Source organism: Chelonia mydas, chromosome 19, assembly GCF_015237465.2.
Source record: "Chelonia mydas isolate rCheMyd1 chromosome 19, rCheMyd1.pri.v2, whole genome shotgun sequence".
In the NCBI taxonomy this organism is placed as follows: domain Eukaryota; kingdom Metazoa; phylum Chordata; order Testudines; family Cheloniidae; genus Chelonia; species Chelonia mydas.
In genome coordinates, this window is record NC_051259.2 from 3,857,707 (window position 1) to 3,876,772 (window position 19,066).

General features: G+C 52.8%; 1 protein-coding gene across 1 annotated transcript; it reads left to right on the forward strand.

Annotated features, from left to right (window-relative positions):
• The first annotated feature begins 11,377 nt into the window (after positions 1-11,377).
• Positions 11,378-18,657, forward strand: TMEM35B (transmembrane protein 35B). The gene is made up of 3 exons (XM_037881958.2): positions 11,378-11,909; positions 15,187-15,367; positions 17,910-18,657. Exons 1-3 carry the CDS (start codon positions 11,802-11,804, stop codon positions 18,038-18,040), a joined length of 420 nt encoding a protein of 139 aa, XP_037737886.1. The 5' UTR covers positions 11,378-11,801; the 3' UTR covers positions 18,041-18,657.
• Positions 18,658-19,066: the final 409 nt, after the last annotated feature.

The window sequence follows — 19,066 nt, forward strand, 5'->3', positions numbered from 1 at the left end:
TGAGGTGGTGATTTGGGGTGGCGGAATGTAGCAAAATGTGATAGAATCTGTGAACCCTTCCCCTAAGCATCCAAACATCAGTGTGTGGGGAATACTGAATACTCTTGTCTTTTGAGCTTGTGTAAGCATTTGCATGGTTAATGTCTTCCAGTACTGTGCTGCACCTGTACTGAAGAAGGCAAACCCAAGATCCCAATGAAGCCTAGAAAGCAATAGGCAGCTGCCTATCATGTTTCCAAAACTAGAAGCCTGATTCTGAAAGTTCTTACTAGACAAAGCATCTTGTTCCAAAGTGCTCCTTACAGAGATCAGGTTCTTAATCAGACCAACTGCTTCTCCAGCAGTAGATCTCAAAATTGCAGTTACTCATTAGCCAGAGCCAGCTAGCTACTGCAAAATAAGGTTGGTTGTGTAGAAAGCATGAATCCTGCAGCTGTCCAATCCTGTTGTAATGCTTTATTGCTTCAGTCCGTGGATGAGGATTTAAGTCTAGCAAAAAAGGCACATCGTGTCTTTACTTTTCCTCTTCAGGAAAGAGTCAAGATAGCAGCTAAGTTAATGCTTTCATGATGAATCACAAAGGGATGTGATGACATTGCAGATGAAGCTTCACCTGTATTTATCTAGGTCCTTAAAGTGGTTTGGTTGGATATTTAGTTTTATTGTGCCATCAAACATTTTGGCACCCAAGTGATTGCACTCAGTGTAGCAGCAGTCCTAGGTGAACACACTCTGGAATTTGTTGGTCTTCCATTCTAATATGTCCATACCAAGAAAGCTGCCTGCCACAACCCAACCAGTGCTGGATGAAGGTGATTGCTGTGTTTAGCTTTGAATATCCATATTTCTGATCTTGTCCTGCCATGTGATACGGAGCAGCTGATGATGTTTATGCTCTGCCAATAGCCATTATTGTGTGTGTATTCTTTTGCTAGCCAAGGCTTGGGAGTAAACATTAGAACAGCGCAGATTAGTCATCCCATTAATCCACACTAAGATAATACCAGCTAAATTTTCCCATATGTAACCAACCTTTCAAATAAAAGATCAATCATGGGTTTCTACAGTGCTGTAGAAAATTTCTTAACAGCTGGATTAAGGGGTTAGAGTGGAAGGGTGGTAGTGGGAGAAGCAGCCTTTTGCTTCATTGCTGCATGGGTCAAACTGAACAGCAGCGTGACAGGACATGGAAATTTGAGTAGGAAACCTACTGTAAGCCCAGTGGAGGCCTAAGTTTTAAAAATTGAGTTAGTGTCTTAAACGTCCTGGGAACATTCTTGGCAATCCTTGGGGTGTTACTTGGGAGGGGAAGAGAGTACTGGATTGGAGCATATACATAATTGTGGGAGGTGTACCCATGCTGTAAGTGAACAATCAGCCACGTGTATGTTACAGGTGCTTGAAGTGTGATACCAGTGACTCCTGTTTTGGCTTTTGGTTTCCTAACCTTGCTCCCAAAAGTAGTACATCAGCAAGTGGAACAGTAAGTGGTATGACTGGCCTTGAGCTTCCCATCATGTGGGCTCAGTTATCCTTAACAAACCACCCTGTTCAGTATGGTTAGCAGTACCTGCTCAAAACAGGCCCAGAGCTGGGGGCTGCAGGCAAGTAGTGAGGTAGTGGCAAAGCAGCAGTGGGAGTCCTGCCCCACAGTAGCAATGCTGAATTTGCTGTCAGGCTTTTCTGCATCATAACAAGCTCGTACTGAGCTGATTTCCAGTTATCCCTACAATCACTTCAACATTTGTTCAGATACAGGACAATCTCCCCAGGAAAAGGGGGATTTCAGTTATTTGGCATCTCATCAGTCATTGCTGTTTCTTTCAAGCAACTACAAAAAATGAGGGTTTCAGCTGCAGAGGGATGTCTAATGTTGCATTTTCTTTGTGTTAATGCAACCATTTGTCTGGTAAGCTTGTAGGCAAGTCCTCATGTTACATACTCAAGCTAACTTCCCTTTAGGTTTGGGTGGTAATTAGGTCCCATTTTACTCATCACTCATGAATATTACATAGCTGAACTGAATTATTCATGTTCGTTTAGACCTGAGCGAAACTGGAGGGGGGCAGATGCTCAGGGAAAGAGGCTTAGAGAACTCTTCCAGGACTAGGTCTCACCACTGCCTTTGGGAAGTTAGTCAGTGAAATGAATGAACGCAGCAGAATGTTACACTTAGCAGTGCCAAAAATATCCTTGGGACTGAGCAACCCACTTGTTCTGGACTCGCAAGCAAGGAAAGGGACTCCTGCTCTTCCAGATGCTGGGTATGTGGCTTTGTTGCCCCAGCTATCTAACAGATGCTCTAGCCTTTGTCAGCAGCAGTGCAGTTGGAAATTGGGCTTTGAGAGCAGGTGAGTCCTCTACCACCTGCTGTTCGTTGGTGTAATATTTTATTAAATACTTGTGAGATCTTTATTGTGCCTGATTAAATCATAAGAATTAGAGATGGGGGTAGGGGAAGAATAGGCCTTGTCTGTCTTGGCTAATGCAGGACTCTGGTTTTCCTCTTCCCATCTCCTTCAGACAAATACTCTATTCTGCAATAATTTGTCTTAGCTTTGTCACCAGCAGTGTGGCTTCCACCACTCCCTGTGTGAGACTATTCCACCATCTAAATGTGATAGAATCCAGGACTTTCAATTAAAAGAATCCAAACTCTCAGCTATCTCTTGCTGCAAACCACCTTGCAAAGTCAGAAAGCAAAGGTAGGTCATGCACACCTGAGGCGGGAATGTGGCTTTAGCACTTGAAGCTCAGCTCAAGTCAAGTCTTCACCTGGTATAGCTTACCATGCTGCCTGGGCCCTCACCCAAGCTCATGTTGCTTTACTCTCAAATAGAAACCCAGCATCTCTATCCACTCTGCAGCTGCAGTACTTGAGAAGTCTTGAGGTACCACTGCTGTGTTCCCAATGCATCAGGGATGCTAGAGTTGTGCCCCGCACTGCCTTCAGGGTAGAGAAATGCCATGCTATGGATTGTAATGGCCATGAAATTGGAGCAACTAACTGGTATATAACTATCACTTAAATCAGCCTCTTTACCAGATGACTTCAGGGTAGCTAATGGCTGGCTTTTTTAAAAGAGGCTCCAGAGGTGATCCTGGCCATTACAGGCCATAAACCTAATTTCAGTTTTGGAAAAAGTGGTTGGAACTAGAGTAAAGAACAGAATTATCAGACACAGATGAACAGTCAAGCTAGAAAGGCTATATCAAGTGGTGTCCCGCAGGCATCAGTTCTGGGTCCAGTTCTGTTCAATGTCTTCAATGATTTAGATAATGGCATAGAAAGTACACTTACAAAGTTTGGATGATACCAAGCTGAGAGGGATTGCAGGTGCTTTGGAGGATAGAATTAAAAATCAAAATGTTCTGGACAAATGACCTGAAGTAAATAGAGTGAAATTCACTAAAGACAAATGCAAAATACTCCACTTAGGAAGAAACCGTTATGGATGCACACAACGGGAAATGACTGCCTAGGCAGGAGTACTGCGGAAGGGGATCTGTGGGTCATAGTGGATCACAAACTAAATGAGTTAAGTGTAACATTAGCAAAAAAAAAAGCAAACATTCTGGGATGTATTAGCAGGAGTGTTGTAAACAAGACATGAACAGTGATTCTGCTTTACTCTGCGGTGATTAGGCCTCAACTGGAGTATTGTCTAGGTCTGGGCGCTGCATTTCAGGAAGGATGTGGACAGATTGGAGAAAGTCCAGAGAAGAGCAACACAAATGATTAAAGGTCTAGAAAACATGACCTATGAGGGAAGATTGGAAAAAATTGGGTTTGTTTAATCTGGAGAGGAGAAGAGGGAGGGAAATAACAGTTCTCAAGTACATAAAAGGTGGTTACAAGGAGGAGGGGGAAAAAATTGTTCTCATTAACCTCTGAGGATAGGGCAAGAAGCAATGGGCTTAAATTGCAGCAAGGGCAGTTGAGGTTGGACAATAGGAAAAACTTCCTGTCGGGGTGGTTAAGCACTGGAATAAATTGCCCAGGGAGGTTGTAGAATCTCTTGTCATTAGAGATTTTTAAGAGCAGATTGGACAAAAACCACAAGATATTGGGCTCAGTGGACCATTGGTCTGACCCCAATGGCCATTTTTAATGTGTGGGGATCAGAAATGGGGCTACAAATTGTGGAGGCAGGATGCAGTGAGGTGGGAGTGGAACTGCCAAGAGCACAAGAAAACCTGCTCAAACAGCTAGAGGAGCAGGTAGTGCTGGGGGAAGATGTCTGGGGGTGGGAGTGGGGAAAGTGTGCAGAAGGACGGCAAGAGGGACAGAGCCATGAGTAGCTGCAAAGAAGTGGGATGGAACTTAGTGCTTGGAAGAGAGGAGCAGCGGTTGAGGTAGATGGGAAAGGGGGGGAATAAGGCCATGGGGGGGGGGGGGTAAGAATTAGCTGAGTTCGAATACAGTGCTGCCCTTTGTGGCAGGACACGGTATTTCTGCAATCCTCATGGAATAATACCCCGAGTGTCTCCCTGCAAGCAGCCATCCTGCTCTGTAAGGCTGCGTGGCCAATAACTCCAGCCGTATGGGTGAAGCCATTACATCTTTCCTATTTTAAAGGGAGTCAAGACTGGAGACTGTAAATGTCACCCCTGCCCCCTTCACCCCAAAAGCTTTTAATGGAATGAATTGTCTTTGTACTCCAACATGCTTTTATTATCCTTTTTATGCAGGTGAATGAATTAACCTGCTTGTAACAAAGCCCAGCTTGCCTGTAACAAACTCCTGCTCTGGCCTGTATCAAGGGTGTCCAAAGCAATGGGCTGTTAGCCTCAGGGTGTCACAGAGAGCTCCCTAGGGCTCACGCTCCCCTGCCCCCCCTTACGGCTATATACTGTACTAGAGCAGTGTTTCTCAAACGGGGGTCTGGGGGTCCCTGAGGGTACTACAGGGGCCCCGCGGATCAATCCTCTCCCTCTGGTAATGCAGCGGGGCTAAGGCAGGCTCCCTGCCTGCCCTGGCCCCGCACCGCTCCTGGAAGTGGCTGGCACGTCCCTGCAGTCCCAGGGGCGGGAGGGGCAGGGGGATCTCTGCGTGCTGCCCCCCGTACCAATTGCGCAGGTCCCGTTGGCCAAGACCCCCTGGCTCCCCTGCCTAGGAGCCGCTGCCAGAGAGATGTGCCAGTTGCTTTCAGGAGCTGCCCAAGGTAAGCACCGCCCAGCCGGAGCCCACACTTCTCGCCCTCTCCTCCACCCCAGCCCAGGGCCCCCTCCTGGAGCCAGCACCCAAAATCCCCTCCCCAGCCCGGAGCCCACATTCCGCACCCCCGCCTGCACCCAAACTCCCTCCCAGAGGCCTCACCCCCTCCTGCAGTAAAACTCCCAGAGCCTGCACCCCAACACTCTTCTCCTAGCCTGGTGAAAGTGAGTGAGGGTGGGGGAGAGCGAGCGACGGAGGGAGGGGGGATGGAGTGAGCTGGGGGCAAGAAGAGGTGGGGTTGGGGTGGGGCCTTGGGGGAAGGGGTGAGGTGGGGGCAGGGCCTGGGGCTGAGTGGGGTGTCTTGGGGGTCCCCAAAATTTTTTAAATCAAAATAGGGGTCCTTGAGTTGCTGAAGGTTTGAGAATTGCTGTACTAGAGGTTCCCCAGACTACACTGCATTGTACCTCCAGGGACAGGAGATGGAAGAGCTTGAGAAACCACTGCTCAAAATCACCAGTTCTCAGACTTGGGGATCTGGTGTCCCAAATCTCAGCTGGACAAGTACTTGGCATGTCCCCTTCGTGGATGCAGGCAGTGTAGTCACCATGGGTTCTTGTTCTGCCACCAACCTGCGTTTGGCTCCATGCCACCGTTGTCTGAGACCCACTCTCAGAACAGCTGGGAGCCCTTTAAATCTGGTGCAGGCGGTGAACTCGCCCCCAGGGCTGCACTTGGCCCACTAGGAGGACTCCAAGGAGACCGGGTGGACGTGTCTTGCAGGAAATGGAAATAACCCCTCCCAAGAGACCGTTCCCTGCAGCCTTTGCTGTTGCCCCTTCCTGTCCTGGGATTGTAAAGAAGAAATTCTTGTCCAGTAATTCCTTGGCTCAGATTCTGGCATGGACCCCAGCGCAGACCTGCAGACATGCTGCAATAGCAAAGTGTTGCCTGTATTTTAAGAGCCAACAACCCCAGTTACATCCTCCCTCACCCCCCAACAGGAGCAATAATTTGCCTAGATTTCCATTTCCTGAACAGGGGCTGTTTGTGTATCCATATGAGGCAGGGGACATCATGCCATACTGGGGGGTCAGGACACCTGGGTTCCATGCCCAGCTTTCCCACTGACCTGCTGTTGTCATTTCACCTCTTTGTGCCTATAACGATACTGACCTGAGCTTTATAAGTCACCTTGTTGTGTCAGAAGCCGGATAGCAGCTCCTGACTTCTCCCTTGTGCTTCTCTTGCTGGGCAGAGCATTTCGGAGAGGTGCAGCAGCGGCTTGTACCTGGCCCCTGCTGAAGGCAGCTCATGCAAGGACCCTGACATTTAAAAGGTGGTGGTGATGTGGGAAGAACCCCACGCCAGCACAGAGCCAGCCCTGGAGTGGGAGCCATCCCTGACCTGCTCACCCAAGTGCCAGCAGCAGAGAGGGAAAAGGGGTTTGCAGCTCCAGACTTTGCAGAGAGGGCGAAGGGAAAGTGGGCTCCAGTCTTCCAAAGTGGCAGGCAGCTGGGCCCTGACAGAGTCTTTCAAAGGACTTCAACGGGTGTTGAATCGGGTCTTCAGTTTGGGGTTTGAACTCTTGCTCTCCTGTGCCTGCTCCTGAGCTAACCCCTGGTCTTGTCTTTAAAGCAGGTGCAAAGCTTTTCTTACCAAAAGTGAACGCTCCACTCTGCAAGGCCTCCTAGAGAACAGCAAGTTACCCTTCCTAAGACCTCCTCCAGGGCTAATCCACGCCACAGGTAGCAGAGCACAAGATGGTGGCATTTCCAACCTGAGGGAGAGGACAGGAACCCATCGAGGGCCAAGGAAGCAACCGGCCTATGTGCACTTCTCCAGTCCCATCCGACCAGCTGTCAAGACATCTCCCAGCAAGTCGAAGCCTAATGGGAACAACCTCCCAGCAGGAGCAGTGGCCCAGAGGAATATGCAGCCAGCAGGATTGAAACCCTTTCCTGGTGCTACAGCACAGAGTTTGCTGGTGTGTGGGTTCACCTGCCTGCCATTGGCCTGGAGGGATCTGCCTTTGCTGCCCCAGATCAGAAAATCCAGAGCAGAGGTCCATGTCTATATACCCAGAGGGGAAGACAACACAGACTGTGAATCGCTGAGTGAAGATGTGGACAATAAGCTGAGTTCATTGAGCTTGCAAGATGAGAAGTGAATTAGTTCCCTGGGAATTATTAGTGTCTGGCCTTAAAGAAATTAGCAATACAGTCTCAGGTGTGGTTCTGCTGTATAGCAGTTTGGCATCCCTAGCATGTAACAATGGATTCTGTTCCGTTATAAATCTAATGATGAGGGTGGCGGGGGAGGGGAACCATCTTGTGAGATCCTTTTTTCTAGGGTGTTCAGGACAGAGGGAAGGATTCCTGGGTTGTATCCCTAGCCCCACCGCTGTGTGTCTTTGGGCAAGTCCCTTAACCTCTCTGCGTCTCGTTTTCTCTAAAATGGGGATAACACTGACCTGCTGCGAGGTTTGATTCAGCAATACTTGTAAACGGCAAACAAAAGTTGCGGAAAGAAGTGTTAGGAAACAATACCCCGGAACCCTCCAGTAATGGTCCAGAACGCCACATGTCAGCGTCACTCCAGCGTTGATTGCTCAGTGCAACACCTGATCCCTATTGGCACGTTTCTGATCTCATGCTGCTGAAGTCAGTGGATTTACAGGGGTGTGGTAACCTATAAATTCCCAGGCTGGATCAGACCCATGGTCGACCTAGCCTAGTGTCCTGTCTGAGAGTGGCCAACACCATGTGCCTTAGAGGAAGGTGGAAGAACTGCTCCTTCCCCCGAGGAAGGTGTAGAATAATCTGTCCCTGTGAAGGTCTCATCCTGACCGCTGATAGAGAGAGGCCGAAGCCCTGATTTTTAGAGCACAGCCCGAAGTCCATGTGAACTGGGCACACTCAGCTGCTTTGAAAAGCAGGCTCTGTGCTCCTAAGAAGAGGTGGGGTATGCACAGAGCATCTTTAGATGTGCTGGAATGTAAAGCTGTTGGGGTAAATCACAACCTAGGAGGTTATCCTTTCTGTCATCTCTGTTTTTAAATGCCTGGGGGGTGAGCATTCAGGCTGAGCATAACCCCACCCAGACTAGGGGTGTTGCAGCAGCAAGGTATTTGATCCTTATGGCACTTGAAACGGGCATCTTATGTTCTTGGATGAGGGGGAATTAAATGGTTCTTGGAGCATTTTAAAAATTAAAACCAGGCCTCTGTTTTGCACACTAAGCAGTCCCAGCAAGAGAGAATTTGGATCAAGATTACCGGGAGTTTCCAGAACACATGAAAAGATTGGGGTGAAACCTCTTCTCTATTTAAACACCAGCAGATTCTTTTTCAGCCGAAGTAAAATGATTTCCTCAGGCTGGCTTATGCTCTTCTGCCCTTTCCTGCTTTAACAAGAGTCCTGGGAGACCTGGTTAATGTTTCATGCAGTGATGTGCAAGGTATTAAGGACACAAAATCCCACCCTGGAAGAAGGGAACGAGGTTGCCTGATGCAGGAATCTATTATTCAGAAAGGATTTTTAAAAAGGCTTTCACAGAAAACCCCACTTGAGTTCTGCCCTTGTCTCCACCGTATTTCCAGTTATTGATTAGTTTGCAATCCAGAATAGCTTGGGGTGCTGCAGACTAGTATGCTGGTGCCCTGTGACCAGCTCTCCAACATCTGAGGGGTCGGGGAGGGAAAATACGACAGCCAGAACTGGGCTGTGTTTGTTCCATTCTATTCCCCAGTCCCACGTGCTAAACTCTTCAAAGGAAGGACCGATGGCAAAAATATCCATGCAGAAACCTGACTCTGGTTTGACCCAAATAAATACAGCACGAGAGCAAAGATTGCTTTAGCCTCAGGAAAGGAACTGCAAAGACTTACGCGCGTGTTTAACTCTAACGCCCACTGAAACCTTGAAGTCTGTAAAGGCCAGGGGCATGCCCTGAAGCTGCCTCCTTGGTCTCCAGAAGCCCAGTGTAGTAAGATCGGGCCCTGAAACATAAACCCTTGTATCAGAGGCCTGGTATGAGGCCTGAACTAAAGTGATGGTCAAGACTTTGCAAACATAAAGCAAAGTTAAGCTGTTAGCCAGAGACAGGCCCTGCTCACAGAAGTTGGCAAGAAGAAGGCTGCTAATTGCATGTATACATGTGCCAGGATGGCACCAGAACATCCCGTTACGAACACATTCCACAGAGATAATGAGGAACTGGCTGGCCCATTCTAAAGACAGGGTCAAAAGGATAATATGATGGATAGAGTTGTCTGTTCGAACCAACCTGTACCGGGAGACAGTCAGCACCCTAACACGCAGAGGGGTTGTACCTCAATGCATCAGGAGTGATGTGTGACTTATTTGTACCTGTGTATAAGAATGCACCCCTGAGGGGATGTCTTTGTCCAGCCTGGGGGCAGTGGAGAATCCCGCCGTGGACTGCCGGTCCATTGTCAGGGTGCATTTTTCTTAGTATTTCCTGTAGAGTCTGCAGGAAACTATTACTGTGCTTTGTTTGGCAATAAACCTGGCCGGGTGCCTTCGTCCCTTATCAGAGTCTGTGGTCATTGGGGGTTCTCTCGGGGCCTGCTGGGTCAGCGATCTGCAGAGCCGGGGCAGCACACAGAGGGAACACACGCACGCAGCCGACTGTTATCATCACTGAACAGAGCAGAGCACCACCACCAGGTTTATTTATTTGTTTTTAAATGGACGTTCCCAGCTGTTCAGGTTGCCTTGAAAACAAGGACCCACATATTAGCAGATGCAGTGATGCCTTTCTGCATTTACACAACAGGAAGAGGGTGTGCCCCATGCATCAAAGACCATCCAATAAATGTCCACATTGTTAACTCTTTCACTGCTTACCAAAGCATGTAGGAAAGGAGACGGGGGATCAGCTTATGAGGACAGAGATGGCTTGTCTATACTTAAAGCGGCGCTGCCGTAGCATGTACCAGTGGATTCTGTTCCATTATACTTTGGAGGGCATCTCCCATCGGCACAGGTAATCCACCTCCCCAAGAGGCAGTGTGGTAGCTGGGTTGATGGGAGAAGCTCTCCTTTGACGTAGTGCTGCCGTCCACACCAGCAGGGAGGTTGGCATAACTGCATCGCTCAGAGCGACGTAGTTATACTGACAAGTTGCTAGTGTAGGCCAAGCCTAAGCTTTCGTACGCAGTAACTGTCAGGGTTGCAGGGCTAGCTGCAGCTGTGTCCCCTTCCTGGTCTCCCTGAATGCACCCCCTGAGGCATCAGACCTTTTGCTTCTGCCTATCCCCGGGGCAGACACCAGGCTCTGGGCTACTGTACCCTGGATATCAACGGCCCTTACACTGCAGGCCCGGCTCGGTTTGAGCACCTGCCATTCTGCCCATCGGGAGTCCATGCCCAGAGCCATGCAGTGATCAGACAGCCTTCTTACCCGCAAAGTACTGTTTATTTTAGCAGTGGAAACAAAGCATATGAGCAAAAAAAGGAGACTGAAGCAACAAACAATCTACATGTGTGTTTACAGTATCTACAAGCTCACCATTCCCTGAAGACAACATAGGCTGGCCTCGCGTCTTCAGATACCCCAGGGAGTGTCTATGTCTCAGCCTGGTTCCCCCAAACAGCTACCCCCACTCTTGGCAGCAGTTCTTGTTAAGCCTGCCAGCATCCTCTAGGTCTCCTGGGATCCTGTGCCTCTTCCTGTCCTGGCACTGTCAAATCTTCACGTTTTTGCCAAGAAGTGGCTTATCTTGAGGCGTTCTCTCCCTTGCTGGTTGTTTTTCCTACCAGCCCCTGTCAAATGAAACCCATGTGTTTGTACAGGCATACCCCAATAACCAGACCCCGTTTTCAGTGATGATTGCAGAACAGCTGCACATCCACCCCAGCACCGGTTTTTAGATTGTGAACGCTTTAGGGCAGGGGTCTAATCCGGCTCTTTGCTTTGTGTCTGTGCAGTACCTCCTGCCATGGGCCTTCTGGTCCATGACGGGGGCTCCTGGGTGCCAACTGCAAAACAAATACCACTACTAACAGAATGAAGATCTAAACACTCCGCTGCACGTGGGCTTGGGAGAACAGGGCAGTGCTGCCAACACTCGTGATTTTTCCATGAAATCTGCAATACCTGATTGCTTAAAGCTCCAGCTGCTGGAGTCAGGTGATTCCATGACCCTCTCGACTTCTCAGTTTAAAAATGGACGTTTCTAGCCTTCATGCTTGCGGAGGAAAGCTTGAAAACACGACAGGAGAGTGCACCCGAAAGGCTCAGAAACCAGAAGCCAAAGGGGGGGGGGGGGATCTTGTACTTTCCAACATTTATTATTTTTTAAAAAAAATCTCATTGGGAGGGGAGCCCCCCCCTGCTTTTTTAATGTTTAGTGTTGCCGATCCGGGGGGTGAGTTTTTCACACCCGCAGCCAGGTAGACCCACGCTGTAGGCGTACGGCAGACCGGGGCTTGGCCCCACACCTCGCCCCCCCGGGAGGGCGGCAGGAGACACGTGCCCGCAGCGCCAGGGACCAGCTGCCGCCTCCGCTCCCGCGTGGGGCGAGCTCGGGGGCGGGTCCCGCCTTCACCCGCCGCCCGCGCTGCATTTCCCCGGGACCTGGCCGGGGAGTAGCCGCCGGAGCCCAGCCCAGCCCGGGGCCATGGCGCTCGTCTTCGCCGCCATCCGGGTGCTGCTCGGCCTCTTCTTCCTGCTCACCGGGGCGGTGAAGCTGACGGACCAGATCTCGGCCGAGCTCTACCAGCAGCTGGTGAGTGCGGGGCTCGCAGCCCCCCCCGGCCCCGGGGCTCGCAGCGGCTCCGGCCGGGGAATCGGGGCTCGCCTTGCAAAGCCGCCGCGGCTGAGCGCGGCTCGGGCTCGGGCTCGGGCTCGGCTCGGGGGCGGGGTGTGGTTTGTTCCAGGTCCTTGCAAGCCGCGGGTCGGGCTCGGGCTCGGGCTGGGGCCGGGAGCTGGGGCCGAGGGGGTCGCGCCGGGGCGGGAGCGGGGTCGGTTTCGTTTCCCTGCCTGGGCGGGAAGCGGGCTCGGCAAGCGGGGCTCGCCCGCCCCTGCAGCCTCCGAGCGGCTCCCCGTGAGTCGGACCCCGGCCCACAGCGGGGTGGGTGGCGAGCCCCGACCCCATGACCGCTCCCTGGCTCTGGCTGGGACTCTGGGCAGCCGGGCTGGCAAGTCCTCCCCCCCCCCAACAAGCGAGGCTCTGGGGGTATTTCCACCTTTCCCATTGGCACCGTGCGTTTAACCCCCCCACCCCCACCCCACTGCACCCCTGGATTGTGGGGCGGTTCCCCCCCGAGTTGTAAAGAACAGGAGGGCAACTGCCCCGGGCAAATGAAAGTGCATCGCAGATGCAGGCCAAGGGCTCTTCCCCAGATTGTTGTTGGTGCTGTGTGTTGTGGGAGAGCTCAGGTCATGGGGCAGCACCCCGGTGTGCGAGGGGCTGGAGTAGGATCAGGGCCACAGAGTGAAATATTTATCAGCCAGTGTTGACACAACTTACAAACACAGTATCGAGAGAGATCAAAACCTCAACTTAGCATTGGGCTCTGCCTGGACCTTGTTACCTTCGCTAGTTAGGCATTAAACCCTAGGATGGCAGAACTGACAGGGACTGGAGAAATTATCTTTGCTTTCCAGCAAGTTTGTTTGTTTTGTCTAACAGCATTTTGCCTGTAGTCTCTTGCCCTGTTCCCTTGTCCAGTCAGTAAGTTTTCCCCCTGTTGGTTGTGTGGCTTTCTCACAGCAGCAGGGGAAAGCAAAAAACAAAACAAAAGATGTATTTGCAAACCCACAACTGGTGGGGGACTCAGGCCAGAGGTGGCATCTGAACGGGCTGTTACTGGCCTCAGGTGGGGTGGTCCAGTGGCGAGGGGTCAGGCGAACTGGGTTCTATTTCTCACCTCTGTCACTGGGGTCGGATTTTCCAAAACATCTCAGCCCCAATCGTGTGAACTGGGCACGGCGTGGGCACGCAGATTTTCAGAGGAGCTCTGCTCAGCATCCAACATGTAGTCCATACGCAATCTGGAAAATCTAGTGCCGTCCCTGGCTGCAGGGCAACTGCATTCAGCCCCCCCCAGTAGGCACAAGGATCGGTTATAAACCACAGCTTGGGAAGTGCCGGGGCTACGATAAACTGATTCTACGTTACTTTCCACGTAAGGGTTGTTGAGCCTCAACCGGTGCAGTTATCGGGAGAGTAAGCGCTTTCCAGAGTCACTTAGACACGGACTGTCCAGAGAGCAGCAGGTTGGGTGCTGAGCTTGGAAAATCTGACCCCAGATGTGGGTGCTGAGCACTTGAAAATGGGGGGACCTGATTCTGCTCTCAGGTCCACCCGTGTCAATGAAGACTATCTCCATGGAGTTACACTGGTTTTACACCTGTACAGGTGAATGCAGCATCTGGCTCACAGCCCTTAATATCTGTGGCTAGTAGTGTGGGATTGTTATGGCAATTTTTCAGGAACTGCCAATATCGCTGTGGAGCGCCCTGCCAAGAGGCTTTGCAGAATCTGACAAGAGAAGAAGTAGTTAAATAATCTGCCAATGAACTTTCCCTGATATGACACACACCATAAATGAACTTTGATTTAAGCTGAGGCCAACAGGGAATAGAGGAGCAAAGAGCAGAGGTTTCCAGTTCTCTGTGGCTAAGGGGCAGTTTTTGCCAGCTGGCAATATTATCATAAGAGGAGAAAAGAAAAGGAGTACTTGTGGCACCTTAGAGACTAACCAATTTATTTGAGCATAAGCTTTCGTGAGCTACAGCTCACTTCATAAGAGGAGAGTTTTAGCACTGGAGTGTCACCTAGAGCTGCAGGGAAATAAACTGTCCATATCTCAGCAGCAAGGCATTCTCTGCCACCTTGAAAAATTCCACCTGTAACCTCACCTGAAGCATTGACGATGATGATTTATTAGGGTCGCGGTACCTATACTCTCTGGCAGCACTGGTGTTGGCTTCTTGCATAAGAACAGAAGAGGGTCCATACTGGGTCAGACCAAAGGTCCGTCCAGCCCAGTGTCCTGTCTACCGACAGTGGCCAATGCCAGGTGCCCCAGAGGGAGTGAACCTAACAGGTAATGTTAGTAATTCTTAGTCCTTATATAGCCCCTTCCATCGAAAGAGCATGTAGCTATCCACGGTGGGAAGTATCATTAGTCCCCTTTTATACACAGGGGAAGTAATTTGCCCAAGGTGACCCACTGATTTAGTGTCAGAGCTAGGGAGAGAACCCAGGAGTCCTTGCTGCCTAAGCCCCCCACTCAATGCACTGTAAGAACCTGTATAATTAAAATGCCCTAGGGTGGTTGTGGGAAGGGTTCTTAACTGCACCCCCCACTCTCACCCCGCAGAAGGAACCTCGAGCTAATCCAAAAGCAGCCTGGAGATGCAGGTTGGAGCCGTGCACCATGGCGTTCCAAGCGCAGGGCTGCTAGGCTGGGACCAGCTTCTTCAGGCACAGAGGGCCCCCGCCCCAGGGTGGAATTTGCTGTTGGATTGAAAGGTCCGGCTGGCTGTTTCACAGCCTGGCTGGGCCCTGAGTGCTTCAGAAAGCCTGACCGGAGGTGTTGGGGAAAGTGGGATCCTACGGGATGGGAAGGTGCTGGTCAGAGGGTGGGCAGAAGGGGATTTCAGGTGGGGTAAGAATTTACTACACTGCAGGGCAGATTGTTGGTGCTTTACAAATAAATAATATGTCCCTTCTAGGCCTAGGGCCTGATTTCCGGCAGTGCTGCGCCCGCGCTGCCCTGTCGACTGCCCTTGGGGGCACCTAGTGCTACTGCAGACAGGCCCTTTAATTGGGAGCCACCCAGCTGCCTTTCTATACCTCAAAGCAAGGGGCGCCCTGCTCCTTTCCTAGCCCCCTGGGGGCTCCAGGCTGTAGAAGGGGCCGCCCAGCTTCTCTCTCCAAGGACCATGCACTGTGACTGAGCCCCTGCCGTGCCGTGGGCCCGAATGCCCTGTCCCTGGGAAGGGAACCGCTGCGGCCCCGTACCCGCTGACTGACGCTCCCTTCCCTGTTCCAGAAGTCCCAGTTTGTGCAGTTTGCCGACGTCTTCCCCCTGAAGGAGTTTGGCTACAAGCCAGAGCCGGAGCAGTACCTGCAGGTGGTCGGCTGGATCGAGGTGGTGGCCGGGGTGCTGCTGGCCTTTGGGCCGCAGCTTCTGCAGGAGATCAGCAACTTCGTGCTCACCATTGTCATGATCGGTAGGTGTCGGCCGCTGGGCTCCTAGGTGGAGCTGGCCAGCGGGGCTCGTTACTGAGAATTCCCCGGTCCGGCTACCCCCTCTCCTCCCCTACCACCAGGGGGTCCTGGCTTTTGTTGCAGGAGCCCCAAAGTTGATCTTTTCTCCTCTGCGGTGATGCCACCCCATCCTCCAGAGCTCCCAGCCCAGCTCCCAGCTCTCCGGGTAAGGGGCTAGGATTCTCTTTGGAGCAGTCTCTGGTGGGCGATGCCCTGTGGCTCCCCAGGGGCTGGGTGCAGGGTCCCCACACTATCCCCAGCCCCTGGGGCAGCGGCGCCTTGAATGGCAGGCTCTGCCCACCTGAGCCCTGTTACGTGCCTATGCGGTGGCCGAGCCTAGGAGTGACTAACATGACCCGCTGAAAGACACCCAGTGTCCTGAGCCAGAGATAGAAAAGGTCAGTCAGGTCTCTGCTCTCGGCAGGTGGATTGCTTTCTGCGGGAAGTTCCCCAGGGGCTTGGCTTGGTTGCAGGAACTGGGACTTCAAACAATTCCTTCTGCCCTGATATTCAGCCTAGATTTTCTGCTCCCTCCCCCTCCATCTCCCTCCTATTCACACCTGTTGGCCAGCTCTCAAGCCTCCCCTGGCTCTTAATTATCACTGTCCAAGCTCAGCCAATCGAGCTCTTTATGTTCCGTCATTTAAATGTGCCCCCCTCCTCCCCCCAAGCCCCTGACGGGTATAAATCCTCGGCAGCCGCCTCCCCCCCTCTCGCACCAAATCTCCTCAGAGCGGCTCTGGAATGGGTTGGTGTTAATGGGGGTGTCGCAATGAAAGGTGGGCAGCAGTTTGCAGCATGCCAGCAACCTAAGGGTTAAAGGCAAGTGCAAGCACCCTTGCTCGCTGGAAATACAACCGAAGAGGGAAGCTATTCTCCAGGGTGAAAGGCTGCCATGTCCATCTCCTGTCCCTGGCAGGATTCACCTAGTGGGGGGCTGGCTGATAACCATGTGCCCAAATGGCCTGTCAGTTACAGGCCAAAACACCACTCTCTGGCAGCTCAAATCACGAAGCTGCACATGTTAAACTGGGGACCTTTGGCTTGCAATGACAGAGCTGACCTCAAGTAACCTGGCCCTGCAAGCTCCTGGGGCTAGCAGGCACGCATCAGGTTCAGATCTAGCATGTTAATAGCGTCTCCCTGTCTGCCAGGCCCGGGGCTGTGCAGGTCAGGTGGTGCCTCGTCTATCCCGTCACAGGACGATGGACATTAGATTCCTCTCGGGCCCCATCTAGCCCAGCCCCGTGGCCAGCACTGAGGGCTCCGTGCAGGGGATTTACTGCTGCTGTTTTGACCAGCTGCGTGGCAAGGTTAATTGGAAGAGAGAGTAGAAAGCACTTTAGAGTCATGTTTGCATCCCTTTGACCCTGACTCCTGCTGTGTTGCTCCCAGGAGTGTGGTCTGGTGTGGGGGGGGGCAACGGGGGTTTACGTCCCCTCTGGGGATGCTGGGACCTGATCTGCCCCCTCCAGCATAAATTAGAGCATCCCCAGAGGCTGCTCTAAATTTACCGCCCCATTTGCACAGCTCCCCGGCCCCAGAATAACAACCCCCATCCCCTTCTCAGCATGACCCTGGGGGCTGCAGGGTGAGCCCAGCAGGGCCGTTGTGCAGGCAGCATCCCACCCAGTGTCCATCCATGTCGTTCCCCACCCCCCTATGCTGGGGATATTCCCCAGGGGCTGGTTAAACTGGCCGTGCAGTGGCTGAGCTGCTGTTAGGCTGCAGCAGGGCACAGCATGGGGACCGCCGAGGGGAGCGTTATCTGCGTTGGCAGCGGTATCCCCGCACTCTCTAGTCTAGCCAAGGACCTGCTCGGAAATGCTGTGGAGGCTTGTGTGGTTGGTGGTGGGGCGGGACCTGCTGTCCGCAGGTGTTTGCTGTTGCTGGCTGCCGCCAAGTTCCTGAGCGAGGCCGGGGAGCCACAATGGCAGAGCGGGAGCCGAGCCTGGGAACGTGTCCCCTTTCCACCCCCTGCTCCCAGCATCCTTGTCCTTAGGCAGCCGGGGCCGCTTCCCCGAGGTTCTCCAGGGGGAGCTGCGGTGGCTTCCCTCTCATGTTTGTTTGGTGCCCCAGCGGCGCTTGTGCGGAGAACAGTCCAAGCTAGCTGTCGGGCGGCTAATGCCGAGACCCTGAGAGATAAATCTCTGGCAGAGGAACATGAGGTCTGCCCAAACTGGAGCTGGGCCTGGCACCTCAGGGCCTGGTCAGCATCTGTGGAGTTCAAAAATTATCCCCCAAAGAAAACCCTCTGCACCTGAGTCAGGGTGTTGCACCCTGCCTGAGTCTGCAGAGTGCCTGAGACCGTAGCTCTTAGAGGTGTGAATTGCCCCCATCCATCTCATGAGGTCTGTTGACTCTGAAGTGTAATGACTGCGGTTCAAGGCCAGGGGGCTCCCTTTTGGAGCTCGGTGCTTTGGGCTGTTGGTGAAGGAGTGGCTCTGACCTTTCCTTGGTCCATCCCCTGACTTCCCCAGCATGTTTTCTTCTCTCTCCCCCCAGGTGCCATCTACACCCTGCTGGTGCTGAAGGAGCCCTTCTCCATGTGCGCTCCGGCTACGATCTGCCTGGGTCTCCTGCTGCTGCTCAACATACGAGGAAGAGGGGGCAGGGCCAAGTCCAAGTTTGAGTGACTGGAATGAAATGGGGGGCGGGGGCGCTGGATTGGCAGGAAATGATGTCATTCCCCCCGACAAAGTGTTGCAATGACATGGCTTCCTGCCAATGAACTGGCCGCTTATGCGCAGTACAAACTCTAAAGCTCCTGGGGAGGGACCAGCAGGCTGATTAATCCGGGGGGCCTGGGGTACCTGCTGCAGGTGTGTGCAGAGCGTGGGAAGCAGCTGCCTGGCTGGAAGCTCTGCACAGAGGCTGGGAAGTTTCTCTTTCTGCCCTGGCTTTGAAGGCAGCCAGGTGGGGCAGGGTAATTGGAGCTGGGTCATGGTGCATTGTGCTGGGACCTCATGGGGGGGAAGCTCTGGAGTGTGCCCCAAATGGGTAACAGCTGTGTGAGTTCCCACAATGGGTCACCCTCCAGCGTGACCTGGGGGGAGTCCAGGGGGTCAAACTACCGTGGCCTAGCGAGCCCTTCACCTCTCTGCCTATTTTGCTCTGTCGCTAAGAATCGTATCATGGCGCCAGTGCCCCCATGGAGCTGTCTGGCCGGACCTCGGCGGAGGAGGTGGTGCTGACTCTGCTCTGTACGGGGGGCCGCATAGCGCTGACTTTTAAATAAAACCTCTATTTCCAGCGGGCTGCCTCCTGTTCTGCCCCCAGTCTGGGCCTCAGCATCCAGCGGCGGCTGCAAATGGGTGGGTCGCTGCCATGGACTGTGCGATCCTCGCTGCTGAGGAATGGGAAAGGTTCTGGGGGTGCTAACACCATCCTCGCCCCTTGGTGGGCAAGGCATGTGGTGGAGGAACCGTGCCTCTCGGGAGACTCCCTGACCATGCCCTGGATGGGCCATGCCTGCCTGCTGGTCCAGCTGGGCCCAGGGGAGGGTGCAGGTGGGGTGTGAGCATAGGGTGGGGCTGGGCGGAGGGGGCAGCTGGGTGGAGCTTGCCCGTGGAGGGGCCATCCAATAGCTGTGACACCCCCCCCCTCCCCGTTCCCCTAGAAGTGGGGCTGGGCTCTGACTCACACCGGATGGGAAGCAGCAG